This window comes from Cetorhinus maximus, chromosome 1, assembly GCF_964194155.1.
Source record: "Cetorhinus maximus chromosome 1, sCetMax3.hap1.1, whole genome shotgun sequence".
NCBI classification, from domain to species: Eukaryota; Metazoa; Chordata; class Chondrichthyes; order Lamniformes; family Cetorhinidae; genus Cetorhinus; species Cetorhinus maximus.
This window is the reverse complement of record NC_135879.1, coordinates 101,700,928-101,727,224: the sequence shown is the minus strand read 5'-3', so window position 1 is coordinate 101,727,224 and position 26,297 is coordinate 101,700,928. Positions and strand designations below refer to the sequence as shown.

General features: G+C 40.5%; 1 protein-coding gene and 1 long non-coding RNA gene across 2 annotated transcripts in view; one reads left to right on the top strand and one right to left on the bottom strand.

The window, feature by feature from the left end:
- Positions 1–533: 533 nt before the first annotated feature.
- Positions 534–6,328, bottom strand: LOC144682391 (uncharacterized). Its single transcript, XR_013577020.1, has 2 exons — positions 5,767–6,328; positions 534–2,027 (listed from the first exon to the last, which is right to left on the bottom strand). It is a non-coding gene; the product is annotated as an uncharacterized LOC144682391 (long non-coding RNA).
- Positions 6,329–6,412: 84 nt separating this feature from the next.
- The window catches only part of wdr1 (WD repeat domain 1), a 52,316-nt gene continuing 32,431 nt past the window's right edge, over positions 6,413–26,297 (top strand). Inside the window, exons 1-4 of the mRNA XM_078544799.1 lie at positions 6,413–6,710; positions 10,609–10,730; positions 10,822–10,912; positions 19,457–19,604. Of these exons, the coding sequence (XP_078400925.1) occupies positions 6,695–6,710; positions 10,609–10,730; positions 10,822–10,912; positions 19,457–19,604 (377 nt within the window). The 5' untranslated portion in view covers positions 6,413–6,694. The remainder of the gene's footprint in view (positions 6,711–10,608; positions 10,731–10,821; positions 10,913–19,456; positions 19,605–26,297) is intronic.

The following is a 26,297-nucleotide window of genomic DNA, read 5'->3' as shown; positions in this document are numbered from 1 at the left end:
ACTCTGTGAGTCAATGAATCTCACTAAAACTCTTTCTCGCTCATGACAGATTCCAGTCTTCACCTTTGAAGATCTTGCCTTGGAATTCTCTCCAAACGTTGTTTTAACTGAGGCGGCCTCAACAATGGCCCAACTCACAGGGTTTCAATCTCGTCTCCCGAGACTCCGTTCCCCTCAATTCCCAAGACTGCACATCAGCACCAACTCACCAGCACAAATTTAGCTCTTTGACTGCACCAAGCAGAACACTACTGTTCCAAAGGATTATATTTGCCCCAGTGGTCTGCAGCACGGAGTCACCAACCTTCTGGTGTCTTCTTGGATCTTCAGTGCTTCTTCTCCAGAGCCCCCTTCGATCACCAGGGCTTCTCCTGAGTCCTCTTTGATCGACAGGGTGTTATGATCCCCAGCTGAGGTTGCCACTGGACAAGCCTGATCCCAGAGTGGAACCCAGCTTGATATAACATAACTTTTATTTGTTTGTTTAGATACGTGCAGAGGGGCTACTGAACAGAGTCAACGGAGTCAGCTAATGAACTTTTAACAAAAGCATAAAACATTTATTAAACAAGAAAATGTAAACTATGTTACAATACTCCTCCACCCACAGCTATACCTTTACAGACATATACAGATTTGTAAGGATAACACAAGTTATAAAAGATATCTTAAACTCTAATATTCACAGTTAGTACAGTCCATGTAAACCAATTGGCGACCTGTAGCAAGACACACCACACTCTGAAACCAATTGACAGATGTCATCCCAAACAGATGCTATGCATCTCTCCTCAACTCCCCCAGACTCTTGTCACAGCATGTGCCAACCAGTCTCACTGAACTCCGTCTTTCACATGAGAGTTCCAATCTCCACTTTCCAAGAACTCGCCTTGGAATCTTCTCTCAAACCAACACTTTCTCTCAGAAGCCTTCTTCAAGGGCTCACCTTCAGGGTTTCAAACTCCCCTTCCAATGTTCCTCTTCCCTGGGTCACCACATGCATTCAAACTTTCCTCCACGTACTCTCTTTCTCACTGACTCAGCTATCAACAGTACACCACTGCATAATATGCCCATAGCAAAGAGTTACAGAACTTCAGTTGTCTCTTTTGACCTTCTTGCTTCTCACAAGCCTTTACCTCTTTAAGCTTTGAGCATTTCTTTGCTCCTCACTCTTAACTGCAGGAACTTTTCCAAGTTCATGTCCTTCCTTTGACTAGAAGGGCTGCTTGGGACTTTCTCCTGTTCCATGCCCCTGGATTTTGGGACTTTTCTCCTCTAGCTTGAGACTGGTTATCTGTCCCTTTGTTCCAGTCTCTCTCTGGCAGCTACTTCCAACGAACTTTAGCTTGGTACTGGCTGTCTGCTCCTTCTAGGTTGCTTCTGCTTGACAGCTATCTTCAAAACTGACTGAACTCAAACAGCTTCCAAATCAAATTGCTGTTTCCAGTTTCTTGTGTGTGTGTCAGTGGGAGGGTCCTGCTTCTCTGGGCCCCTGTTGCTAGGCAACAGCCCATTTTTTTCTACTCTTGTGTTTATGCAACTCCCCTTACAGTTGGAAAACTCATTAGAATGCAGGTACCTTTTAAAATGAAACCAAAACTCAACTTGACCTTTTCTTAACACAGAAATGCAGAAATACAAATCAAATTTAAACTTTAACACTAAAACTCATTCCTAACACCCTCAAATGCCAAAATAATTGACTTAAACTATCTCTATTTCCTAACAAGGGACTCTCTTGTGCTCTCACTGCTTAAATTCTGCCAACTGCAGCCCTTTTTATGCTTGGAGTGTTTTTCTCTGCTCCTCTTTCTTCTTAACTGGGACCTCTCCCTGTCCCCTCTCCCTTTGGATTATGGTGCTCTGTTTCCGATCACATGATCCAGGTTTTCATGCCGCTTTTTCATTTTTCTCTTTTCATGCAGCCTGAGGCGCCCGCTTCCAGTTCGCCGTTGTGCAGCAACTCCAGAGGCATGTCAGGAGTTGTAGTTCCCAGCCCCACTCCACAATTGGATCTCTAACATCTGTGTTCATGGTAAAAGAAACAAAATGCATCCCTAGAGTATTAGGAAATGAAGAGGCAAAGGTGGGGAGGAAATTAAAACAATCACTATTAATGACTAGGAAAACTAATGGAACTAAGGGCTGATCATAAGACGTAGGAGCAGAAGTAGGCCATTTGGCCCTCGAGTCTGCTCCACCATTCAATGAGATCATGGCTAATCTGATAATCCTCAACTCCACTTTCCTGCCTTTTCCCCATAACCCTTGATTCCCCTACTGATTAAAAATCTGTCTACCTCAGCCTTGAATGTACGTAATGACCCAGCCTCTACAGCTCTCTGCGGTAAAGAATTCCACAGATTCACTACCCTCTAAGAGAAGAAATTCCTCCTCATCTCTGTCTTACAGTGGGTGACCCCTCACTCTGAGATTATGTCCTCTGGTCCTAGATGCTCCCACAAGGGGAAACAACCTCTCAGCATCTACCCTGTCCAGCCCCCTAAGAATCTTATATGTTTCAATAAGGTCGCTTCTCATTTTTCTAAACTCCAATGAGTACAGGCCCAACCTACTCAACCTCTCCTCATAAGAAAATCCCTCTATACCCAGAATCAACCTAGTGAACCTTCTCTGGACTGCCTCCAATGCCAGTACATCTTTTCTTAGATAAGGGGACAAAAACTGTTCATAGTATTCTAGGTGTGGTCTAACTGGTGCCTTGTATAGTTTTAGAAAGATTTCCCTATTTTTAGACTCCATTTCCTTTGAAATAAAGGCCAACATTCCATTTGCCTTCCCTATTACCTGAGCTTGTATGCACACTTTTTGGGATTCATGCAGGAGGAACCCCAAATCCTTCGGTGCTGCAGCTTTCTGCAGTCTTTCTCCATTTAAGTAATATTCAGCTCCTCTATTCATCTTGTCAAAGTGCATAACCTCACATTTTCCCACAATATATTCTATCTGCTACATTTTGCCCACTCACTTAACCTGTCTATATCCTTCTGTGGACTCTTTGTGTCATCCTTACCACTTGCCTTCCTACCTATTTTTGTGTCATCTGTAAACTTGGCGATAGTACATTAATTTCCCTCATCCAAGTCATTAATATAAATTGTAAATAATTGTGGCCCCAGCACTGATCCCTGTGGCACTCCAATAGCTATATGCTGCCATCCTGAAAATACCCCCCATTTCCCAACTGTCTTCTATCAGTTAGCCAATCCTTTATCCATGCTAATATACTACCCCCAACATCTTGGGCTCTTATCTTATTAAGTAGCCTTATCGAACACCTTTTGGAAATCCAAATATATTACATCCACTAGTTCATCTTTATCTATCCTGCTTGTTACCTCCGCAAAGAATTCTAATAAAATTGTCAGGCACGATTTCCCCTTCATGAAGCCATGCTGACTCTGCTTGACTATATTATGCCTTTCCAAATGCTCTGCTATTACATCCTTTACAATAGACTCTTAACATTTCCCCAATGACGGATGTTAAGCTAACTGGCCTATAGTTACCTGTTTTTTGTCTCCCTCCCTTTTTGAATAAGGATGTTACATTGGCAGTTTTCCAATCCTCAGGGACTTTTCCAGAATCTAAGGATTCTTGGAAGATTACTACCAGTGCATCCGCTTTCTCTGCAGCTACTTCCTTTAATATCCTAGGATGCAACCCATCAGGTCCAGGGGACTTATCGGCCTTTAGCCCCATTAGTTTCCCTAGTACTTTTTCTCTAGGGATAGTTATTGTATTTATTTCCTCCCCCACTTTTGCCCCTTGATCATTGTGTTTTTGGAATGCTGGTAGTGTCTTCTACCGTGAAGACTGATGCGAAGTATTTATTCAACTGCTCTGTCATTTCCTGGTTCCCCATTATTATTTCCCCAGCCTATACTGACTTTGGCCTCTCTCTTCCTTTTTATATATTTAAAGAAGGTCTTACTCTCTGTTTTTATATTACTTGCTAGTTTAGCTTCAAAGTTTATTTTCGACCTCTTTATTTTTCTTTTGGTCATTTTCTGTTGGTTTTTAAAACTTTCCCAATCCTCTAGCTTACCATTGATCTTTGTCACATTGTATGTTTTTTCTGTCAATTTGATACTGTCCGTAACTTCTTTGATTAATCATGGTTGATTTATCCCCTTCCTAGAATCCTTCTTCCTCACTGAGATATATCTTTGTCGTGAGTCATGAACAATTTTCTTAAATGTCTGCCATTGTTCATCAAATGTCTTTTCTGCTAAACTCCTTTCACATTCCACTCCAGCCAATTCTGCCCTCATTCCTTTGTAATTACCCTTATTTAAGTTTAGCACAGTTGTTTCCAACCCAGGTTTCTCACACTCAAACTGAATGCTAAATTCTACCATGTTATGGTCACTGTTTCTTAGGGGATCTTTTAATCTGGGATCATATATTAAACCTGCCTCATTACACATTACCAGGTCCAAAATAGCCTGATCCCTGGTTGGATCCACAACATATTGTTCTAGGAAACTGTCCCAAATACACTCTATGAATATCATAAGTCCCCTGGATCCTAAGATCTTAAAAGTAGTGGCTGCAGAGATAGTGGTTGTAATCTTCCAAAATTCCCTAGATTCTGGCAAGGTCCCAGTTTTAATTGAATAAATTAAGGTTAGGTATATACAGGTGGAGGGCAGTAATTGGTTAATTATTGAGTCCAGCCCTAATCACCATTGAGAAGGTGCTGTCCAGCTATCTTCTTGAACTGCTGCAGTCCATCTGACGTAATTACACCCACAATGCTGCTGGGAATGGTAATCCAGAATAATTCAGTGACAATGAAGGAACAGCGATATAGTTCCAAGTCAGAATGGTATGTGGCTTAGTGGGGAATTTGCAGATTATGGTGTTCCCATACAACTGCTACCCTTGGCCTTCTAGATGGCAGAGGTTGAGGGTTTGCAAAGTCTTGCTGAAGGAGCCTTGGTGAATTGCTCCAGTGTATCTTGAATGTGATTCACCCTGCTGCTACTGTGTCAGAGTTGGAGGGAGTGAATGCTTAAGGTGTGGTATTGGGTGCTGATCAAGTGGGCTGCTTTGTCCTGGATAGTGTTGAGCTTTTTCGAGGGTTGTTCAAGCCACATTCATCCAGGCAAATGTAGAATATTCCATCACACCTCTACCTTGTAGATGCTGGATAGGTTTTGCGAGATGAGAGGTGAGTTATTCACCACAGAATTCCCAGCCTCTTCTATTCTTGTAGCCACAATATTTATATGGCTGGTCTAGTTAAATTCCTGGTCAATGATGACCCCACAATTCCTACCCATCTGACTGGTGAGCTGCCAGGATATTTGGAAACTGAGATGACTTCCTGCCACTGTTATTGTCTCATCTCTCTGCCTCCCCCTCCCAAAGTTCGATTTGAACTCCCAAATAACAGTTGAAACAATAAAAGGGGTCCAGGCCATTTTTTCCATTTAGGACCCACAAATACACACATTTCCACACACTCAAATACACCAGGTGATACTATGTCAAATCCTCTTCCAGTCTGTGGAGCAGGGTTTGTCTGCAACTGAAACCCTAATCCCTGTTTTTGTAACTTTTAGTCTTGAATTTTTCAATTCTTTCCTATCATTTTTTTACTCAAAACATATAAATAGTTCAATCTCATCCAAACCTCTGCTTAACTTAACTGGCACCAAGTCCCAATCACTTTTCATCCCAGGCGTGAACTACATTGGTCCCGGTCAGCCAATGCCCTGAATTCGAAATTCTTACCCTTTGGTTTAAATCCGTCCTTGGTTTCACTCCTTCTTAGACCATAAACTGCTGTCCTATTACCCTCCGAAAACTGTGTTTCGACAACTCTGGACTCTTGTACACCCCACCCTCTCCAACTCCTTTTGGCCCTTCTTTGGCAGCTATGCCTTCAACTATCTGGGCCCTAAGCTCGGAAATTGGCTTTGCAAGCCTCTCTTTTAAAACATTCCTTAATTTGACAGCTTTTGATCGGTTGTCCTAAGATGTCCTTGGTCTGATTATGAAGCGTCTTGATGCATGCACTTTATAAGTGCAAGTTATTGAGTGAGTCTGCCCCCATGTCTGTTACTTGCCTTGCAAGGGCCCCAGAGAAGTTCTATTCCATAAAAGGCAAAGAGGAAGCTCTCAGGAACAGCCTGCAAGGAACCCCCGGTGGGATTTCGCTTTCCCCTTTTTAGAACTACATTCCTGAAAAGCTGCACAAGCACCTGGTGCTGCTCTCCCAATGTTCCAGCCGGCTCGAGCTGGGCCACAGATACATCCTCCTCAACCCGACGGGGGCCAGTGGGCACGAGCTAGACCTTCCCCCCCCATCTCAGCGCGGGTTACCCAAGAGCGTGGCGCGACTGCAACGCGCGCTGACGTCACCTACGCTGCGTCAGGCGATGGAGGAGGCGGTGGTTTGTGCTCGGGCTCAGAGCCGCGGCCGATCAAGCGGCTTTGACTATATTTGGTCAAAGCGGCGAGGCAGTGAGGGAGCGAGCGCCTGTTTCCGGGTTGCAGTGCTCACTGCCTCCGCCCTGTCTGTGAATCCTGCAAGGAAAGGAGGCCGTGTCCAGGGGAGGCGGAGGGAGGTTGTGTTCAGTGTTACCGACCGAGTACCAGTCGCCCCTGCTCTCTGCCCTGTCTGTACCGGCTCCCGGTGTGTGCAGCTCAGCGAGCGGAGATGCCTTACGAACTGAGTAAGTGTTGGTAGGCGAGTACTACCGGTCCGGGTTCTGTCTCTAGCGATGGGGGTTGTGATAGCGGAGCCTTCAGGTGGGAGAAAGCTGGGGTGAGGCTGACCCTGGCCCGTGCTGGGCCGGGATTCCCAGGAGAGAGAGGCAAACGTAAAGTGGAACCTCACCCGCCTGTCTCTCTGTGTGTGCAGGCGGTTTACCCTTCCCTTCCTCTTTCTCATTTGCCCCTTCGTTTTAAACTGGTTCAAACTTGACAGTGCATTCCAGCCGCTGCAGGGTTTCTGCTAATTCAGGAGTAACCAAAAGGAAGGGCGTATCTTTTGGGTTGGTCAGCAAATTCAATACGCTGTGATTAGGGAGTTAACAAGTGTCCTGTTTTTCCCTTTATATATTCATTTTTACAACCTGAAATGTATTCGGCGAAGGACACATCTCCCGAGAATAGTTACATGTTTTAGTGGTTTATTCAACAGATAATTTGAGATCGATCTTTATCCCCGCCCACATGCAGATTAAAGTTCAGAGCCACCTAGCTTTTATATGCACACTTTCTGTACTGTCATCTTTAATTTTTATTTAGATTTAAGTATAATAGATTTCCAGTAGAGTACAATTACATATTAAACTTTTTCGACAATTGGTGGATAATTCAAAAACTATTCCTTTTTGAGTAAAATCACCCCAGGAAATGTTTCAAACTGTTGAATCGTGTATCCTTTTGCTAATCATCGTGTTATTTTGTATCCATTGCTTGTTACTTCTATTTGTGTTATCTGTTTTGGTAACAATGTATTAAAATATTTTTGAACTTACAACTGATCACTTCCGGTAATGCATAAAACTTATCTTGTCACATGCACCAAAATGTAAAGATCCTGTTTGCAATAAAATAATTGTGCAAGGAATGGGAGCATTCAGGAAAAATACAATTTACTTAAAAGTCCCTGCCTAGTAATTGGAGGTGTCAGCTGTGGCTCAGTTCATAGCACCCTCGCCTTTGAGTCAGAAGGTAGTGGGTTCATGTCCCACTCCTGGAAAAAAAAAGTCAAGAACTGTGAATGTACTCAGAGTTACATAGTTGTTGGGAAAGATTTATTCCAGACCACACAGCTCAATACTCCTAGTAATTGTAAACACTTTTCCAAATATTCAGTATAATGCAAACTATTATTTTGCCACAGGTGTCATCAGTGAAAATTTAGCTTTGATAATTATTGCTGGTACATTATTTAAGCCATGGTCTAAACGTTGTATCACATCACCATCGGAATAGAAGTCAGCCATTTAGCCCTTCCGGCCTATTCTACCATTGAGTGAGATCATGACTCTTGAATCATTGCTGGGCCTGTAATCTGAACTTCCCTACTCAACACCATCCCTACAAGGTTTACTTGCCAAATAAGACAGGTCACCAACTCAGTGGCTGGAGTGGAGGAGTATATGCTGCCACAAGTGTTATCCATGCCCTGTGATTTTTTTTTAAAAATCTGTTAAACTTAGTTATCAGCATTGCAATACCTAAACTATCCATTGTAGATGTTGTAGAGATTTGTTCTGTTCCATAGTAAATGTTACAGCTTGGGGCATATTTCTGCTTTTTTAGTCACTATCAACAATGGGCTGTACTCACCACGTCTTGTTGTCTTAAAACCTGTCTTTCGTGTTTTTTACAGTATGTAATGCAGTCAAATTTGATTTTTTTTTTAAAGAGGTAAATATTGTCACTAGTCTTTATGCACATTTATGTTTGAAGAACAAATCCTAACAAGGGTGTCTGGGTTTACCGTGAACCAAACCTAGCCAATATAAGGAATGATCTTTCTAGTCTTGCATCCTTTAGCTAATACTGTATCCATATCAGTTAACCTCTAATACCATGAACCTTGACCTTCAATACTAAAGCTTTTAGAAAATGATTTTGAAAGTTCAAATATAGCACATCTTGCACTTTTGTCTACACACTCAGGAAGTAGAATACAAGTATCTGCATGAAAACTAATATCTGAATGGTAATAGCTTAATATGAGCACTCAGAACCAACTTAACCCAAGGATCCATTCGAAAAAAAAAAGTTTCCGATAAGAAAGGGATTGGCCTAAACATATAGTAGTTGTCTTTTGTAATCATCCATTAAAGCAAAATGCGGATGCTGGAAATTTGAAACAAAAACAAAAACTGCTGTTCTGATGAGGAGTCTTACAGACTCGAAACGCTAACTCTGCCTTCCTTTCCACAGATGCTGTCAGACCTGCTGAGTTTTTTCAGCAGTTTTTGTTTTTGTTACTGTATTATCCATATTCTGCAACTGTTACAACTACAGGGGATACTGAAGAGCTGTCTTCAATAGTGGTCATATTTAGTACCTTATGTATACAAGTAGCAAAACACTAGGGTGGGAGCATGGGAGCATGAGCAGTCAGTATTCTCTGTGATCATAATTTGTCACCTAAGTTGTTCTGCTTATAACTATGCTAATGCTGGGTTAGTAAGCAAACTTCATTCATGTATTTTGAAAAGTTCAAGTGCTTGCTCCAGCCATAAGCCAATTTTGGAAGCATATACGTATTTACTTAACTACCAGAGGCCTTTCCACTTCTAAATGGGTATATATTCCAAGTATTTTGCATGCATAGCTTTTTGGCTTTGCTTAATCTTCGACAGACTTGCATTTATATAGTGCCTTTTGTGACCCGAGGACATCCCAAAGTGCTTTACGATCAATTAAATGCTTTTGAAGTGTATTCGCTCGTGTGGAAAATGTGGCCACTAATTTGCTCACAGGCTTTCAAAATTGATGATGAATGAAATGAAATGTTCGATGTTGATTGAGGAATAAATTTTGGCCAGAAGAACTCCCTGCTCTTTGAATAATGCCAGGCAATATTTTACATTCAAAAGGCAAATGGGAACTTGGTTTAACATCTCCTCTGAAAGATGTCAGCTCTGACAGTGCAGCATACTCAATTTCTGCATTGAAATATCAGTCTAGGTTATGTGCTCAAGTTTCTGGAGTTGGCCCTAAACCCAAGCTTCAGTCAAGGAGCGAGAGTGCTATCACTGAGCCACAGCTGATGAGCAACTTGGGAAAATGAAATTGCATAAGTCTAGAACTCTTCACTAAATCAGGGAATTTATATGCATGCATTTGTATGGTGGCTTATGTCAGTATTAGTGTTTCATGCAGTATGGACTTTTTTGTGATATTGACTGGATGAGAGATTTTGCCAAAGACATCACTTTTCTTTAAACAAGATTTTTGAGAAGTATATGGGACCTTAGTTTTCAGCTTTTTTTCTGCAGGATTGCATCTGTGACCACGTAGCATTCCTTTGTTATCAACATAGGTAATAAACTCAAACCCATAATGTTGACCAAGAGAAGATGGTGGTAACAACCAAACCAAACTGAAAAATGTTGATAGTTTTCTTAACATTACTACTTACTGTTCTTGTGTAACCTATTCCACAAACTATGAAGATCTTGATGTACCCGAATGCTGGATTTTGAATTGAGCTGAATTTCAGTACTGGCTAACTGAAAGAAATGTACAGCCCGTGAATTTATAATATCGAAGTTCAGAAATGATGGTTGATTTTTAGAATAGGAGATTTACCCAGCTACATAGTCATATAATTGTGCAGCTTCGTTATTCAAAAGATTTCTCATCCTCACCCTAGCTTCTATAAACATTTTTTCTGCACTGTGGTGGAGACCTTAGTTTCTGGAATAAATTAAGAGTATCATCTATTCACCAAATAGTTCATATTAAAAGTTGAGATTATAATCATGGTATTTCAGATCTAGGAGAGGGTAGACTTGCACATTTTACTTTAAGTTTGACATTATTGCTGAATTTTGAGATGCTGTGGCTTTCTCAGTTTTTCTCCTTATTTCTCAACAGGCAAAGTGTTTGCTAGCCTCCCTCAAGTGGAAAGAGGTGTTTCAAAGGTCCTTGGAGGTGATCCGAAAGGAATCAACTTTCTTTATACCAATAACAAAAGTGTCATCATAAGGAACATTGATGTAATGCCTTTTCTTTTTACTTGTTTAATTTGCAAGTGTGCATATTCTAAAAATTCAGAATGTGTAAAAATAAAAAAATTTCTTGTTTCAGAATCCAGAAATTGCTGATATATACACTGAGCATGCTCATCAAGTTCAGGTTGCCCAGTATGCACCTAGTGGATTTTACATAGCCTCAGGAGGTACGTCAGTTGGACTGTGCTCAAAACTGTGATTGCACTGTTTATTACATGCTGCAGAAAGAATTTCTTTCTGGTACTGCATTTAGTTTGCCATTTGTAAATAAGATCAATCTCTTTGTCATAGAAATAGTGGCATTTTTTAATGTTGAAGCCTGTCTTGCTGATTCTTCAATTGAAAAGAAAGTTCATAGCAAACCAGTATAATTTTGGACTACCTTTTTTATCATCCTATTATTCCATGATTCCTCATGATAAATACTTATTGATCAATATTTAATGTAAATTTGTATGTCATAGGTAATGCCTAGTCTGGAAAAATGTTTTGCAGGGAGACTGCTGAAAGTTGGGAGGTCTGATACTATTATACAATATCAAATAATGTTCTGTTTTGTGATTTAATTACTGAATGAATTGCTTGTGGCACAAAGATTTTGTCTCTTGGAGTGATGTTTCACATTATTTGATGTATTTTGGGCTTTACAGGTATGGTGTTATAATAGAGTTGATGGAGAAAATGTAACATATTTTTGTTTAATTAAAAAAAAAATAGAAAATTGCTATATATTTTTGACAGGATGGAAAAATTGATGTTGACCTGCTCCGGCACTGCTCGCTGAAGGAGATATAAGTATTCTTGCCTGTTTCACTATCTCCATTTTATCACTCCTTATTTTGTGTGTGACTGCTCTGTCACCTATGCTGCATGTATTTCACCATCCATAAACAAATAAAATCTTTCAAAAACCCTTGTGTGATAAACAGTAGTACCTCACTGAGTTAACGTTTAAAATGGCCCTTCAACTCAGTGGGAATGGTACTAAAAGATCTTGAAGTCAAATCTTTTCTTCTAAAACATTCAAAGTAAATGTACAGTACTGAATTTTTTATTTGCATTCTCAAAAGCATATGCCCATGCTTGCTGGGTCAAATTATTTTTAAAAATGTACTTTAATTGCCAAGTAGGTAGTACTATTGCCACTGTGTGCCTGTGGTGAATGGTGTGTTGATCAAGTGGGCTGCTTTGTCCTGGATGGTGTCGAGCTTTTTGAGTGTTATTGGAGCTGCACTCATCCAGGCAAGTGGAGAGTATTTCATCGCACTCCTGACTTGTGCCTTGTGAATGTTGGGAAGTCAGGGTGTGAGTTACTTATCAGAAAATTCCCAGCAACTGACCTCCTGTAGCCAGAATATTTATATGGCGAGTCCAGTTCAGTTTCTGCTCACTAGTAACCCCCAGATGTTGATGGTGGGGAATTTGGTGATGATAATGCCATTAAATATCAAGGGGAGATGGTTGGATTCTCTCTTGTTGTAGATGTTCATTGCCTGGCACTTGTGTGGTGCAAATGCTACTTGCCACTTGCAGCCCAAGCCTGAATATTGTTCAGATCTTGCTGCATGTACCTTGAGTTGTGAATAATACTGAACATTGTGCAATCATCAGCGAACACCCCCACTTCTGTCCTTATGATAGAATGAAGATCATTGATGAAGCAGAAGAAGATGGTTTGACCTAGGACATTAGCCTGAGGAACTCCTGCAGTGATATCCTGGCACTGAGATGATTAACATCCAACAACCACAACCATCTTCCTTTGCTTTAGGTATGGCTCCAACCAGTGGAGAGTTTTCCCCTGTTCACATTGACTTTGTTAGGGCTCCTTGATGCTGCACTTGGCCAAAGGCTGTCTTGATGTCAAGGGCAGTCACTCTCACCTCTCCTTGAGCTAAACTCGTATTGTGTCCACGTTTGGACCAAGATTGTAATGAGGTCAAGAGCCGAATGGCCCTGGAGGAACCCAAACTGTGCATCTGCGAGCAGGCCATTGCTGTGTAAGTGCCACTTGATAGCATTATTGATGACACCTTCCGTCACTTTGATGATCGTGAGTAGACCGATGAGGTGGTAATTGATTGGATTGGATTTGCCCTTTTTTTGGACAGTATGTACCTGGGCAATTTTTCACATTGTCAAGTGAATGCCAGTGTTGTAGCTGTGCTGGAATAACTTGGCTAAGGGTGTGGCCAATTCTTGAGCACAAATCTTCAGGACTGCTGCCAAGGGCCCATAGCCCTTGCAGTATCCAGTGCCTTCAGCTGTTATCTGATACCACATGGAGTGAATTGGATTGGCTGAATATAGACATCTGTGATGCTGGGGATCACAGGAGGAGGCTGAGATGGGTCATCCACTTGCATTTCTGGCTGAAGATGGTTGCCAATGTTTCAACCTTGCCCTTTGCACTGAAATTCTGGGCTTCCCCATCATCAAGAGTAGGGAGCCTCTGGTTAGTTTAATTGTCTATCACAATTCATGTCTTTGGAATCGCTTAATTCTGTGTCACGCATGCTGCTTCTGCTGTTTGGCATGCAAGCAATTCTGTGTTGTTGCTTCACCAGGTTGACACCTAATTTTTAGGTATGCCTGGTGCTGCTCCTGGCATGCTGTCCTGCACTCCTCATTGAACCAGGGTTGATCCCTTTGCTTGACAGTATGGTAGAGTGAGGGATATGCTGGGCCATGAGGTTGAAAATTCTGGCTGAAAGCAGTTCTGGTGCTGCTGATAGCCCACAGTGCCTCATGGATATCTAGTTTTGAGATGCTCGATCTGCCTGGAGGTAGTGTCATTCACTGTGATGGAGAGTATCCTCAACGTGAAGACAAGACTTCATCTCCACAAGGACTGTGCAGTGGTCACTCCCAGTGCAGCTATGGACAGATGCATCTGTGTCAGGTAGAATGGCGAGGACAAAATCTAATAGATTTTTTCCCCTCGTTTCCCTCAGCAGCTGATGCCGGAGCAGTCTGGCAGATATGCCTTCAGGGCTTGGGCAGTAATGGTGTTACCGAGCCACTCTTGGTAATGGACATTGACGCCTTCACCCAGAGTACATTGTCTCCCTGCCACATCACTTGCTTCTTCCAAGTGATGTTCAACATGGAGTACTGATTCATCAGCTGAGGGAGAGCGGTAGATGGTAATCTGTAGGTGGTTTTCTCACCCACGTTTGACCTGATGCCGTTAGACTCTGAGGCTAACTTTCTCCTGAATGTATAACTTTGCACCACCACCTTTGGTGGGTCTGTCATGCTTTTGAGACAGACTATATCCAGGGGTGGTGTTGGTGGTGCCTGGGATATTGGCTGTAAGTTATGATTCAGGGCATGTGACTGTCGGGCTGTTGCTCAACTAGTCTGGGACAGCTCTCCCAATTTTGACACAAGGCCTCAAATGTTAGTCATGAGGACTTCGTAGGGTTGTCAGGGCTGGGTGTGACATTGTCATTTCTGGTTCTTAGTCCATTTGTTTTTATTCCTTTTTGACGTTTCTGTAGCAGTTTGATACAACTGAGTGGCTTGCTTGGCATTTTAAGAGTCAACCACGTTGCTGAGAGTCTAGAGTCACAAGTGGGCCAGACCAGTTTAAAAATGGTAAATTTCCTTCCCTACAGGACACTGTCCTAAAGCCCATCTGGTTCATCTGGTTCATGGTCACCATTCAATGGCAGATTTATTAAATTTAATAATTTATTGACTTTAAATTCCATCAGCTACCACAGTGGAATTTGAACCCATGTCCCCAACGTTTTAACCTGGGCCTCTGGGCTAGGAATCTAGTGACATTACCTCTACGTCACTGCTCCCTAATGAGGTACAAATCAGCCATGCTTGAAGGGCAGAATAGATGCAGATGAGACAATGGAGCAATAATTTTGGATTTAAAAGAAAATTTGAATACTTAACATCTTTTGTTAAGAAGATCCATGAACACTGGAGTCTGGAAATGGTCCCAAGCAGCTAGAAGTTTCAAAGATTATGAGGCCACAATTTGCTGTAGGAGTGAATCCAACATTGTCTTTTGGTTTTGTTCTTGCATGTTCAGGTTAGCGGCAGGTTGCTGAATTTGAGAGCTGGTAATGTCAGCAAGGGAAACCGGGAACCTGGGACCTGAGTGAATGGAGTATCCCAGCACAAGGATCTAAAGAAAGAGTAATCAGTGGGTAAATGTCAAACTGGATACACAAAGAAAGAGAGATTGAGACAAAGGAAAAGCTTATTTAAGTTAAAATATCCAATTCCGCACTTGGAAATAATTTTCAGTGCCAATGCAGTTCCTTGGTAGTAATTCGCCCTTAGAACATGATTAAAAGAATATCTTTCTAGTTTAACCCAGGCTTAAATATGTCTGGACCTTAAATGGCTCCAAAACAGGCTCCTTGCTTCAGACCAACCCTAATTCTCTGTGACAAGTTTAGTTTATCTACCATTCAAGTGCAGTAACACCATGCTATTCAGTGTATTTCAGTGGTGAGCCAGTGAAAAAGATCCTATTATCCTATTTTCACTAAGCATCTCAAGCAGCAACTTTTAGTTTTCCATGTTGAATTTAACATGTGTCAGGAAATTGCTCAGGGCAAGGTGACTGAATACCTTGAAGCATGTCAGCTCAGAGAGACCCAGCACAGACCTGTAGAGGGTAGGTTGGTTGAAGAGTTGGTTGTAGTTTGTGGATGGGGTAATGTATATGGATGTTATTTATATGGCTTTCCTGAAGGCATTTCATGAAGTTCCTCATAAGAGACTAAAGCCTATTGAATTGAAGGCAAATTAGGAAACTAGCTGAATGGTACGAGTCAGAGTAGTGATAATGGGCAGCTACTGGATGTGACCAGTGGTGTGCCCCAAAGGTTTATGTTGTAGTCTCAACTATTCACTGTATTTATTAAGACTTTGGGGTAGAAAGCCACATATCTTTTTGTCACCAGCAAATCTGGATAGGTGGTATTATGAGCAGAATAGATGGGCAATAAGTGGGCAGAAGAATGGCAAATAGATTCTGATGTCAGAAAATGTGAGGTCACCCGCTTGGACCACAAAAGGATGATGCTGGGTACTTTCTAAATGGTGAAAAAATAAAAACAGTGGAGGTCCTTAGAGAATTGGGGTCCAACACACGAATCAAATATGATCACAATCAAGTACCGAAAATATCAAAAAATTATGCTGGTCCAGAAAACAAGGAGTGTAAGTCATGCTTTGGCTAAACAAAGCTGTGGTTGGATCGCTATCTGTTTCCCTTATTCACCATATTTCTGCATACTGGGGAGTTTAAGACTAGAACACAACCTAGAAATTAGACTTTTTCGGAAGTGAAATTAGGAAATGCTTCTGAACAAAGGGTGGTAGAAATTTGGAACACTCGTCCGCAAATGCAGTTAATACTAAGTGGATTGTAAATTTTTAAAACCTGAGAGTGATGGACTTTTGTTATCCAGAAGTATTAAGGGATATGGGGAAAAGGCTGGTATATGGAATTAAATTGCAGATTAGCCATGATATTGTTGAAGGAATTGTGGATGTACGTGGGAAGAGACTGGACAAGGAGAGAGAATGGAGTCAAGATGGGAAAAAATTAGTTCCGTGGGGCAGGAGCAGGCTGACACAATGGATTTACAGGGACAATCCTGTTTGTGGATCTTAGGAAGGTGGTAGAAGCAGGCTTTCTGGGTTTGGGAGACTTTGAAGTTAGAAGACGTGGAGGGAAGATCTCCCGAGGAGATGAGGTCACTGACAGTCCTGGAAACAATGGCCTGATGCTTGGTGGTGGGGGTCATGGTCCAGGGAGAGGTAGGAAGAAGTGACTGAGTTGGCGCTCAGCCTCTGCAAGGTAGAGGTCAGTACGTCAAACAATAACTGCGCCATCCTTGTCGGCAGGTTTGATAAAGTCCAGGTTGGACCTAAGAGAACGGAATACAGCAAGTTCAGAAGGAGACAGGTTAGAGTGGGTGAGAGGAGCAGAGAAATTGAGATGGTCAATGCCACACTGACAGTTCTTGATGAAAAGATCAAGAGCAGGTAAGAGGCCAGAGGGAGGGGTCCAGGTGGAGGGAGAATACTGGAGGCAGGTGAAAGGATCCGTTGAACGGGGGGAGGACTTGTGTCCACAGAAATGAGCACAGAGCCAAAGGCAGTGAAAGAAGAGTTCACCACGTGCCGAGCCCGAAATTCATTGAATTGGGGGCGTATGGGTATGAAATAGAGTCCTTTGATGAGTACAGAACCTTCAGATTCAGAGAGGAGAAGGTCAGAGCCTCTGAAGAAGGGTCATACAGACTCGAAACGTTAACTCTGTTTCTCTCTCCGCAGGTGCTGTCAGACCTCCTGAGTTTTTCCAGTATTTTCTTTTTTTATTTCAGATTTCCAGCATCCGCAGAATTTTGCTTTTATGATATTGTTGAATGCTGGAGTAGACTCATAACATAAGAATGTAGAATGTATGGCCCCTCGACTCTCTTCCTCATTCAATACAATCATGGATGATCTCCTGCCTCAACTCCACGTTCCCACCACTCACCATATCCTTTGTTTCCCTGAGACACCAAAAATCTGTCTATCTCAGCCTTAAATATATCCTCTACCCTTGAGGTAGAGAACTCAATGGGCTGGTGACCTACTCCTGACCTATAACCTGGCTTCTGTCCTCATTAAAAATTTCTGTAACATTTGAGCATAACTAGTGGCAAACTATAGTCTCATTGTGTTTTGACAGTAAATTATGGATCCTTTTGATTTTTTGGGAAATCTGGATAGACAAGTCTCAATTTTTAAATGAGTTTTTTCTGAGAATGAACTTTATCTATGGGTTGACCATAATCTCCTCCACATGTAACTCTGGTTTGGCTTGTAAGGCTAGTGTGACCTGTGAAAACCAATGGATTAAGTTTGAATGTCTCTCCCATTGTGAGGTCACATTGTGACTCAGCAGGGAAGTTGAGCATAATTTTATAAAGGTGTATATTGTTTTTGGGGATTGCATTGAATCAAAATCAATAAGAACATATGAATTAGGAACAGGAGTTTGGCCCCTCAAGCCTGCTCCATCATTCAATAAGATAATGGGTGATCTGATTGTTACCTCAGCTCCACTTTCCTTCCTGGCCCCATACCCTTTCACCCCCTTGTCAATCAATAATCTATGTAATTCAGTCTTAAAAATATTAAATGACCCTGTCTCCACTACTCTCTGGAGAAGACTCTCAACCCTCAGAGAATTTCTCCTCATTTCCTCCTTTAAATGGGAGATTTCTTATTTTTAAACTGTGTCCCCTAGCTCTCAAATCTCCCAGAAGGGGAAACATCCTTTCAGCATCCACCCTGTCAGCCCCTCAGGATCTTGTATGTTTCAATAAGATCAGCCTTCAATCTCCTAAACTCCAATGGATACAAGCCCCAACTTTTCCTCATAGGATAACCCCCTCATTCCAGGAATCAGTCAAATGAACCTTCTCTGAACTGCTAATGCAATTGTGTTCTTTCTGAAATAAGGAGACCAAAACTCTACACAGTACTCAAGATGGCGGTCTCACCAATTCCCTATACAACTGCAGCAAAACATCCCTACTTTTATTGCAAGAGGAATGGAATATAAATGACAACATTCCATTTGCCTTCCTAATCACTTGCTATACATGCATATAACTTTTTGTGTTTCATGTACTAGGACACCCAGATCCCTCTATACCTCAGGACTCTGGATTCTCTCTCATTTAAATAATACACTGCTTTATTATTATTCCTACCAAACTGGCAAGTTCACATTTTCCCACTCTATACTCCACCTGCCAAATTTTTGCCCAATCACTTAACCAATCTATATCCCTTTGCAGACTCCTTATGTCCTCTTCACAGCTTACTTTCCCTCCTATCTTTGTGTCATCAATTTTAGCTACCTTACATTCAATCCCATCATCCAAGTCATTAATATAGATTGTAAGTAGCTGAGCCCCAGCACTGATCCCTGTGGCACTCCACTCATTACATCTTGCCAACCCAAAAATGACCCATTTATCCTTGCTATGTTCCTATTAGCTAACCAATCCTCTCTCCATGCTAATATGTTACCACCTACATCATGGGCTCTTATTTTGTGTTGTAACCTTTGAAATGGCACCTTATCAAATGCGTTATGGAAATCTAAGTAAATTGCATCCACAGGTTCCCCACTTCAAGAACTCTGATTATTAGTCAAATGCAATTTTCCTTTCACAAAAAATAATGGCAATTGTGCATACACGGATTTTCCAGCAGGATGGGGATACAAGATTGGAATATCGGGTGTGCAGTTTCTTTAAAACTGCCTCGTTTCATGTTAGAATAATATTATGGTACTGAAGCTTTTTTAATTGTTCCATTGGATGCGGCAAGGCCAGCATTTGTTGCCTATCCCTATTGCCCTTGAACTGACAGGCATGCTAGGCCATGTCAGAGGGCAGTTAAGAGTCAACCACATTGCTGTGGGCCTGGAGTCACATGGAGGCCAGATCATAAAAGGATGGCAGATTTCCTTCCCTAAATAGCATTAGTGAACCCAGTGGGGTTTTATGACAATTGATAGTTTTGTGGTTACCATTACTGAGCCTAGATAGAAGAAAAAACCTATCAGTCTATGGCTACTAGCCAATCCACCAGTATTAAGGGCTTTTCTATGCTTTTTTATTTGATGTGTTACACATCAATTAAAGTTTTTTTTTGTATTATAACAGATGTTTCTGGAAAAATTCGAATTTGGGATACTACCCAGAAGGACCACCTAATGAAGTATGAGTACCAACCCTTTGCAGGAGTAATCAAAGATATTTGTTGGTCTGGGGATAGTCAAAAAGTTGCGGTTGCTGGAAAAGGAAAAGAAATGTAAGTCTTGAAATTGTAAAGTAAGGAACCGGTTGTGTTCTTTACAGGTTAAGAAAGAGTGAAGACATCTAAGTGAATTGTGTATTTTTTTTAGACATATTGACTTTGTGCAGAATTAGTATACTGTTATGTTCAGATTGTAAAAGATATCAAATGTTTTGTTGAAGTATGTTTAAATAGGGGCTATTTACTTCTTAAAAATGCTTCTCTGGAGAGATATTTGATTACTATCTTGGAAATTCCTCCATTAAAAAGAGGGTGATTGCAACTTTTATAGAGAGACTGAACTGGGAGCAAGAATAGCTTTAAAGAACGTTTTATTTTTTAAAAAGCTGGACACTTTTTTATTGCTGAAAAAATAGGCATGTCAAAGCTTTTTGTCTTGCACTCATCAGGACACTTCACAAGAATACCAATATAAGGGAAATCAACAATTTATACTGTACGTGAAGAGTGCGCTGATTGGCTGGCAAGTGGACTCTGGTGCAATCAGCATTCTCTTCACAAGTATAAATTATTGTTTTTCCCCTTATACTGGTATTCTTGCTAAGTGTCCTGATGAGTGCAAGATGAAAACCTTTGACGTCTCTTTTTTTAAGCAATACTTAAGTTCTGTACTTCAAACAACTTTTTTCTGATTTCTAGTTCCATGACTCAGTGCCAAACTCTTTATATTCATCTCCACATATGCTGCCTGACCTGGGTATTTCCAGCATTGGGAACATCTTGAAATTAAGAAGTACACTGTTTATTTTGAGATTAGCAATCAAATTTGTTACTTTGAAACTAATCATATTGAGACATCTCAGAAATTTGCTATCATCACTTAATTAAACAATGTATTATGGAAAGTAGTTAGCAGTGCAGCTATATATGGATCATCTTCCTTATGGAATTAGCAGCAATTGCATATGGGACAAAAATGGAAGTGAATTCTATATAGACAAGTTATTTTGCAGAAAATATTCAGTCCAATCAACAAATGTAAACTGCAATCTCAAACTGACTGTAACTTCTATTAAACTACAAAAGAGTTTGCATTCTGTAATATTAATTGGTGTATTTGCTATGTGCCACTATGGGGAAATGGTGCACAAAGCTCAGGGTGCTTCTCTAAAAAATGAAGTGAAAACTAGATAGAAATGCAGCCTGAACGACTGTTGTGTTGATCTTATGCTTTCCGAACATTGAATAATGCTACTTAGTGCCAAAATATTTTAAGTCAATCCTTTCCCTTTTAAAAAATTGCACTACTCAATTGGTAGTTATAGTCTAAAATAAAAGCAGAATTCTGTGGATGGTGGAGCTCTACAATAAAAACAAAGTGCTGGAAAAACTCAGCTGGTCTGGCAGCACCTGTGGAGAGACAAATAGAGTTAACGTTTCAAGTGCAATATGATCCTTCTTTGCCGAAGAGCCATATTGGACTCAACATTAACTCTTTGCCGGAACTGCTGAGTTTTTCCAGCACTTCGTTTTTATGGTGCTTATAGTCCTTGCTCCAGTAGTATAGGAAAATTAATTAATACTCCAAGTTAGGTGGTTTAGCTTCCAAAGCCTAGGGAATTGTTTTACTCATGTCCAATTTGAAGGAGTGATTGGGGATAATGGCTAATTATGGGGCATACTCTTAAAATAAATTCTTTAAATTTTATTTGGAAGAACATACCAGCTTTTAGGTCTTTCACTCTATAAAAGTGATTTACAGTTGCTTTCAGTTTGACATCAACTACATAAATGCCTTTGTATTCAAGATGGCTTCTCTGCTTGGAAGTATTGAATAAATGATAATTAAGTAAAAAGCATCTTGCTTAGATACTAGTTCATCCTAGAGATAAAAACAAAAAACTACTGCGGATGCTGGAAATCCAAAACAAAAACAGAATTACCTGGAAAAACTCAGCAGGTTGAAGGGTCATGAGGACTTGAAACGTCGACTCTTTTCTTCTCCACCGATGCTGCCAGACCTGCTGAGTTTTTCCGGGTAATTCTGTTTTTGTACTAGTTCATCCTGTCTGTTCTAACAGTTTTTGTTTGCAAAGTGCAGTTTTAACATGGAAACCTATATGTGCATTTATTGGTCCCATGTAAAGGGCTCAATCGTTCTATTTCAGTTATTTGAGTTAAAATATAAAACATCTCGGCCTTAAAGTTTGCAGTAGCATGTTTTCATTTTTGACTGCTGGGTCATTAGCATAATGCTTAACTATAAAGAGCCATTAATGATTTTGCAATACACTCCAACACTTAAGGTAACTTTTAATATGAAACACATCCAACGCACTTCAGTGGCAAAAATAACTGGGCACTGAGCACTAATAGGAGAAGGGAGTAAGGGTTGAGGTGGGGTGATGTTGGGAGTACAGGAAAGGGTAAATTCAAAAGTAGCAAGGTAAACATCCAGGCTCTAGCTGAGCAGCAATTTGGATGAAAATAAACAGAGGGAGTCAGGAAGGGACAAAGAATAACAAAGTTTATAGGGTATTAGTAACTAAGGTAATGCCATGGAAAAATTAGGAACAGTCAAAGCTAAAGAAACTATCTGGATGAAGCATTTGTAGCAAATTACGTGAATTAATAGCACAAAAATGTATTGTTTGAAATCAACCATGGATATTAGTTCAATGTGACCAAGGTTGGGAACCAGATATTCCAGGATACTTAACTTTCAAAGATAGGCAAAATGGAGAAAGAGGAGAGGTAGCTTTAAAAATGAAGGATTGGATAAAGATAGCAAAGAGAGGGGATCTTGGCTGAGAAATCAAGAAGTAAAATCAATTTGGGTGGAGCTGACAGACACTAAGAAAGATTTGGGAGTTGCTTATAAAATTATAGGATGGTCACAGCATAGAAGGAGGCCATTCAGCCCATCCTGTCCATGCCAACTCTCCAAGAGCATCTCAGCTCGCCCCACTCCCCTGCCCTTTCCCAGTAGCCGTGCATTTTTTTTCTCTTCAGCTATTTATCTGATTCCCTTTTGAAAACCACAATTGAATCTGCTTCCCTAATGGTAATTGTGTTGGGCAGAGTATAAATCATGAAATTCAAGGCATGTGTATTAATAGTGATACAGTAATCATGGACTTTAATCTTCATATAGACCGGGCAAGCAGAATTTTCAATAATACTGTGGAGGATGATTTCATGGAATGTATACTGTTTACAGTATATATTAGTGACTTGGTTGAGGGGACTGAGAATAAACTATCCAAGTTTTCTGACAATATAAAGTTAGGTGGGGAAGTAAATGGTGAAGATGCAAAGAGGCTGCAGAGTGATGTAGGCAGGCTGGGTGAGTGGACAAGAACATAGCAGATGGAATATAATGTGGCCAAGTTTGAAATTATTCACTTTGGTAGGAAAAATTAAAAATGCAGAATATTCTTGAATAGTGAGAGATTGGGAAACACTGGCATTCAGAGGGACCTGGGTATCCTTGTACATGAATCTCAAAGTTAACATTTCAAGTACAGCAAGCAATTAGGAAGGCAAATGCTATATGGGCTTTTGTTACAATGGGATTGGAGCATAGGAGTAAAGAGGTCTTGCTACAATTATACAGGGCATTGGTGAGCCCACTCCATGAGCACTGTGCAATTTTAGTCAGCTTGCCTAAGGGAGATTACTTGCCTCAGAGGGAGTGCAACAAATATTCACTGGACTTATTCCTGGGTTGAGGGGGACTGTCCTATGAGAAGAGATTGAGTAGATTAGGTCTATATGCTTGGAGTTTAGAAATTTAAAGGTGAACCTAAATGAAACATATAAAATTCATAAGGGGCTTGATAGGGTAGATACTGAATAGTTTATTTCCTTGGCTTGGGAATCCAGAACATGGGGTCACAGTATCAGAAGGAGGGGTTGGCTATTGAGAAATTTCTTCACTCTTTTGAAATTCCCTAGTTCAGAAAGCTGTGGATGCTCAATCGTTGATCATATTTAAGGCAGAGAGATGTTTGGCAACTAAGGGAATTGAGGGATGTGCAGAGAGTGCTGAAGCTGGGATTGAGCTATAAAATCAGCCATAATTTTGTTGTGTTGGAGCAGGCTCAAAGGGCCAAATGGCCTACTTTAGCTCCCATTTCTAGGATCAAAGTGAAGACTTTGAGTTTAAGAACTTTTGAAGAGATGTCTGAAGAGACAAAGGGAAGATGGCAAGATTGAGTTTAGGGAGAGCATTTCAGATTATGTATGGGAAGCATCTGAAGTTTCTATAAGGTGCAGAGAGTCAAGAACAGAGGATGCATGCTGAAACTTCAGTAGAGGAGGCTGGAGCAGAATAGCAATTTGGGTAAAATCAAATAGATTTTCAAGAAGGGACAGAGTTTATCAACAACAATGGGGCATTAATAACTAAAGCCACATCAGGGAAAAATACTAAAGTTAAAATTAAATGCACTATGTCTGAATGTGTGTAGCATTCATAACAACAGATGAATTGCTAACACCAAATAGAGAGAAATATGTTTGATCCAGTAGCCATTACTGAGATTTTGCAGATTGACCAATATTGAGAATTAAATATTCCAGAGTGTTGGACTTTTAAAAATGGTAGATAAACGGGAAAGGAGGTAGGTAGACCTGATAGAAAAGGCAGTAGCAGGAAAGAATCTTGGCCCAAAAAATCAGGACATAGAATTTATAATGGGTGATTATTTTTTTTAAATAATGAACACAGGAAATGCTGGTATAAATAGCTTATAGGCTGCCTAATAGTAATCATTGTGTTGGACAGAGTATAAGTCAGAAAATTAAGGAATATTTGACGACAGTAATGCAATAATGATGGAAACAGTAATCTTCATATAGATTGGGCAAACCAAATAGGTAGAAGTAGCTTGGAGGATGAGGTCATGGCATGCATTTGAGAGTTTTCCAGAACAACATGACTAGGGAACAGTCTATTTTATATATAGTATTGTAGTTAGACAGGGTTAATTAGCAATCTTGTAGTTAAAGGTTCTCTGGGAAAGAGAGATCATAATTTGATAGAATTTCATACTAAGTTTGAGAGTGATGAGGTTCAGTCTGGATGTAGGGTCTTCAATTTAAACAAAGCCAATCAGAGGTATGAAGGGCATATTGGCAAGGTAGATTAGGAAGTTAGATTAAAATATATGACAGGTGAGCAATGGCAAACATGTGAATAAATAATTTATAATTTTCAATGACTATACATTCCCTTGAGGAATAGAACTCCAGTAGAAAATTAATAGTCATGGCTAGAGACATTAAGGGTAGTATTAGGTTAAAAGAAAATGACAATGTTGCCGAAAAGAGTAGTAAGCCTGAAAATTGGGAGGGCTTTTAAAAAAAATCAAGGTATGATCCAAGGCTTGGAGGAGAAAATTAGTAACCTAGCAAGAAGTGTAATCACATATTATAAGAGCTATTGCAAATATGTGAAGAGGAAGAGGTTTAATGAGAGTAAATGGGTCTCTTAGAGACAGAGGAGAAATTATAATGGGGAATAAGGAAATAATATAGATATTAAACAAAAGCAGTCTTCTGTGACGACAGATGAATGAAGGAGATATTAGAACTTGTGGGGAACCAGGGTCTGATGAAAGTAAAGAACTTAACATAATTAATATTAGTAATAGAAAAGCACGAAAGAAATCAATAAAGACAAAATTCGACAAATCTCCTGGACCTGATGACCTACACCCAGGAGTTTTAAAAGAGGTAGCAGAGGTAGTGGATGCATTTTGGTTTTGATCTTGTGGAATACCCTAGATCCTAAAACAGCCCCTGTGTATTGTAAGGTAGCAAATGTAATCCAACTGTTCAAAACAGAGAGGGAGGGAGAAAGTGGAGAATTACATATGTCAGCCTGACATCAGGAAAAATACTAGAATCCATTATTGAAGGTGTGGTGAGAGGGAAACTTGGAAAATTATGATTAGGTAAGAGTCAGCACAGTTTTTAGTTGAGGATCTAACTAGCAGGATTGATCATGGATGGTGTGGTGTATGGTGGCGGGACCAATGGATATAGTCTCTGGATTTTGAGAAGGTCCACACAAATTGTTACATAAGATTAGGGCGCATGGGGTTGGGGTAATAGCATGAGTTGAAGATTGGTTAATAGACAGAAAACAGAGTATAGGAATAATGGGTCATTTTTAGTGTGGCAGAGTGTAATTAGTGGAGTGCTGCAAGGATCACTGCTTGGGCCTCAGCTATTTACAATCTGTATCAAAGAATTAAATGAAAGTGAGACTTGCGTTTATGTAGCATCTTTCACAACCTCAGGATGTCCCAAAGCACTTTACAACCAGTGAAGTACCTGAAGTACTTTTGAAATGTAGTCATTCGTGTAATGTAGGAGATACGCCAGCTAATTTGCACAAAGCAAAGTAACAATGACCAGATAATGTGTTTTTGCTATGTTGCTTGAGAGGTAAATATTGGCCAGGTCACTGGGGATAACTAGTCTTCAGAATAGTGCAATGGGATATTTTACGTTTATCTGAGAGGGCAGACGGGTCCTCAGTTGAATGCCTCATCTGATAAGTTACACTTCTAACAGTGCTGCGCTCCCTCAATACTGCGTTTGAGTGTCAGTCTAGATTTTTGAGCTCAAGCACTAGAAGGGACTTGAACTTGCAACCTGCAAGAGTTTTACTAACTGATCCACTGCTGACATTGAGAAGACCAAGTGTAATATACCCAAGTTTGCTGAAGATACAAA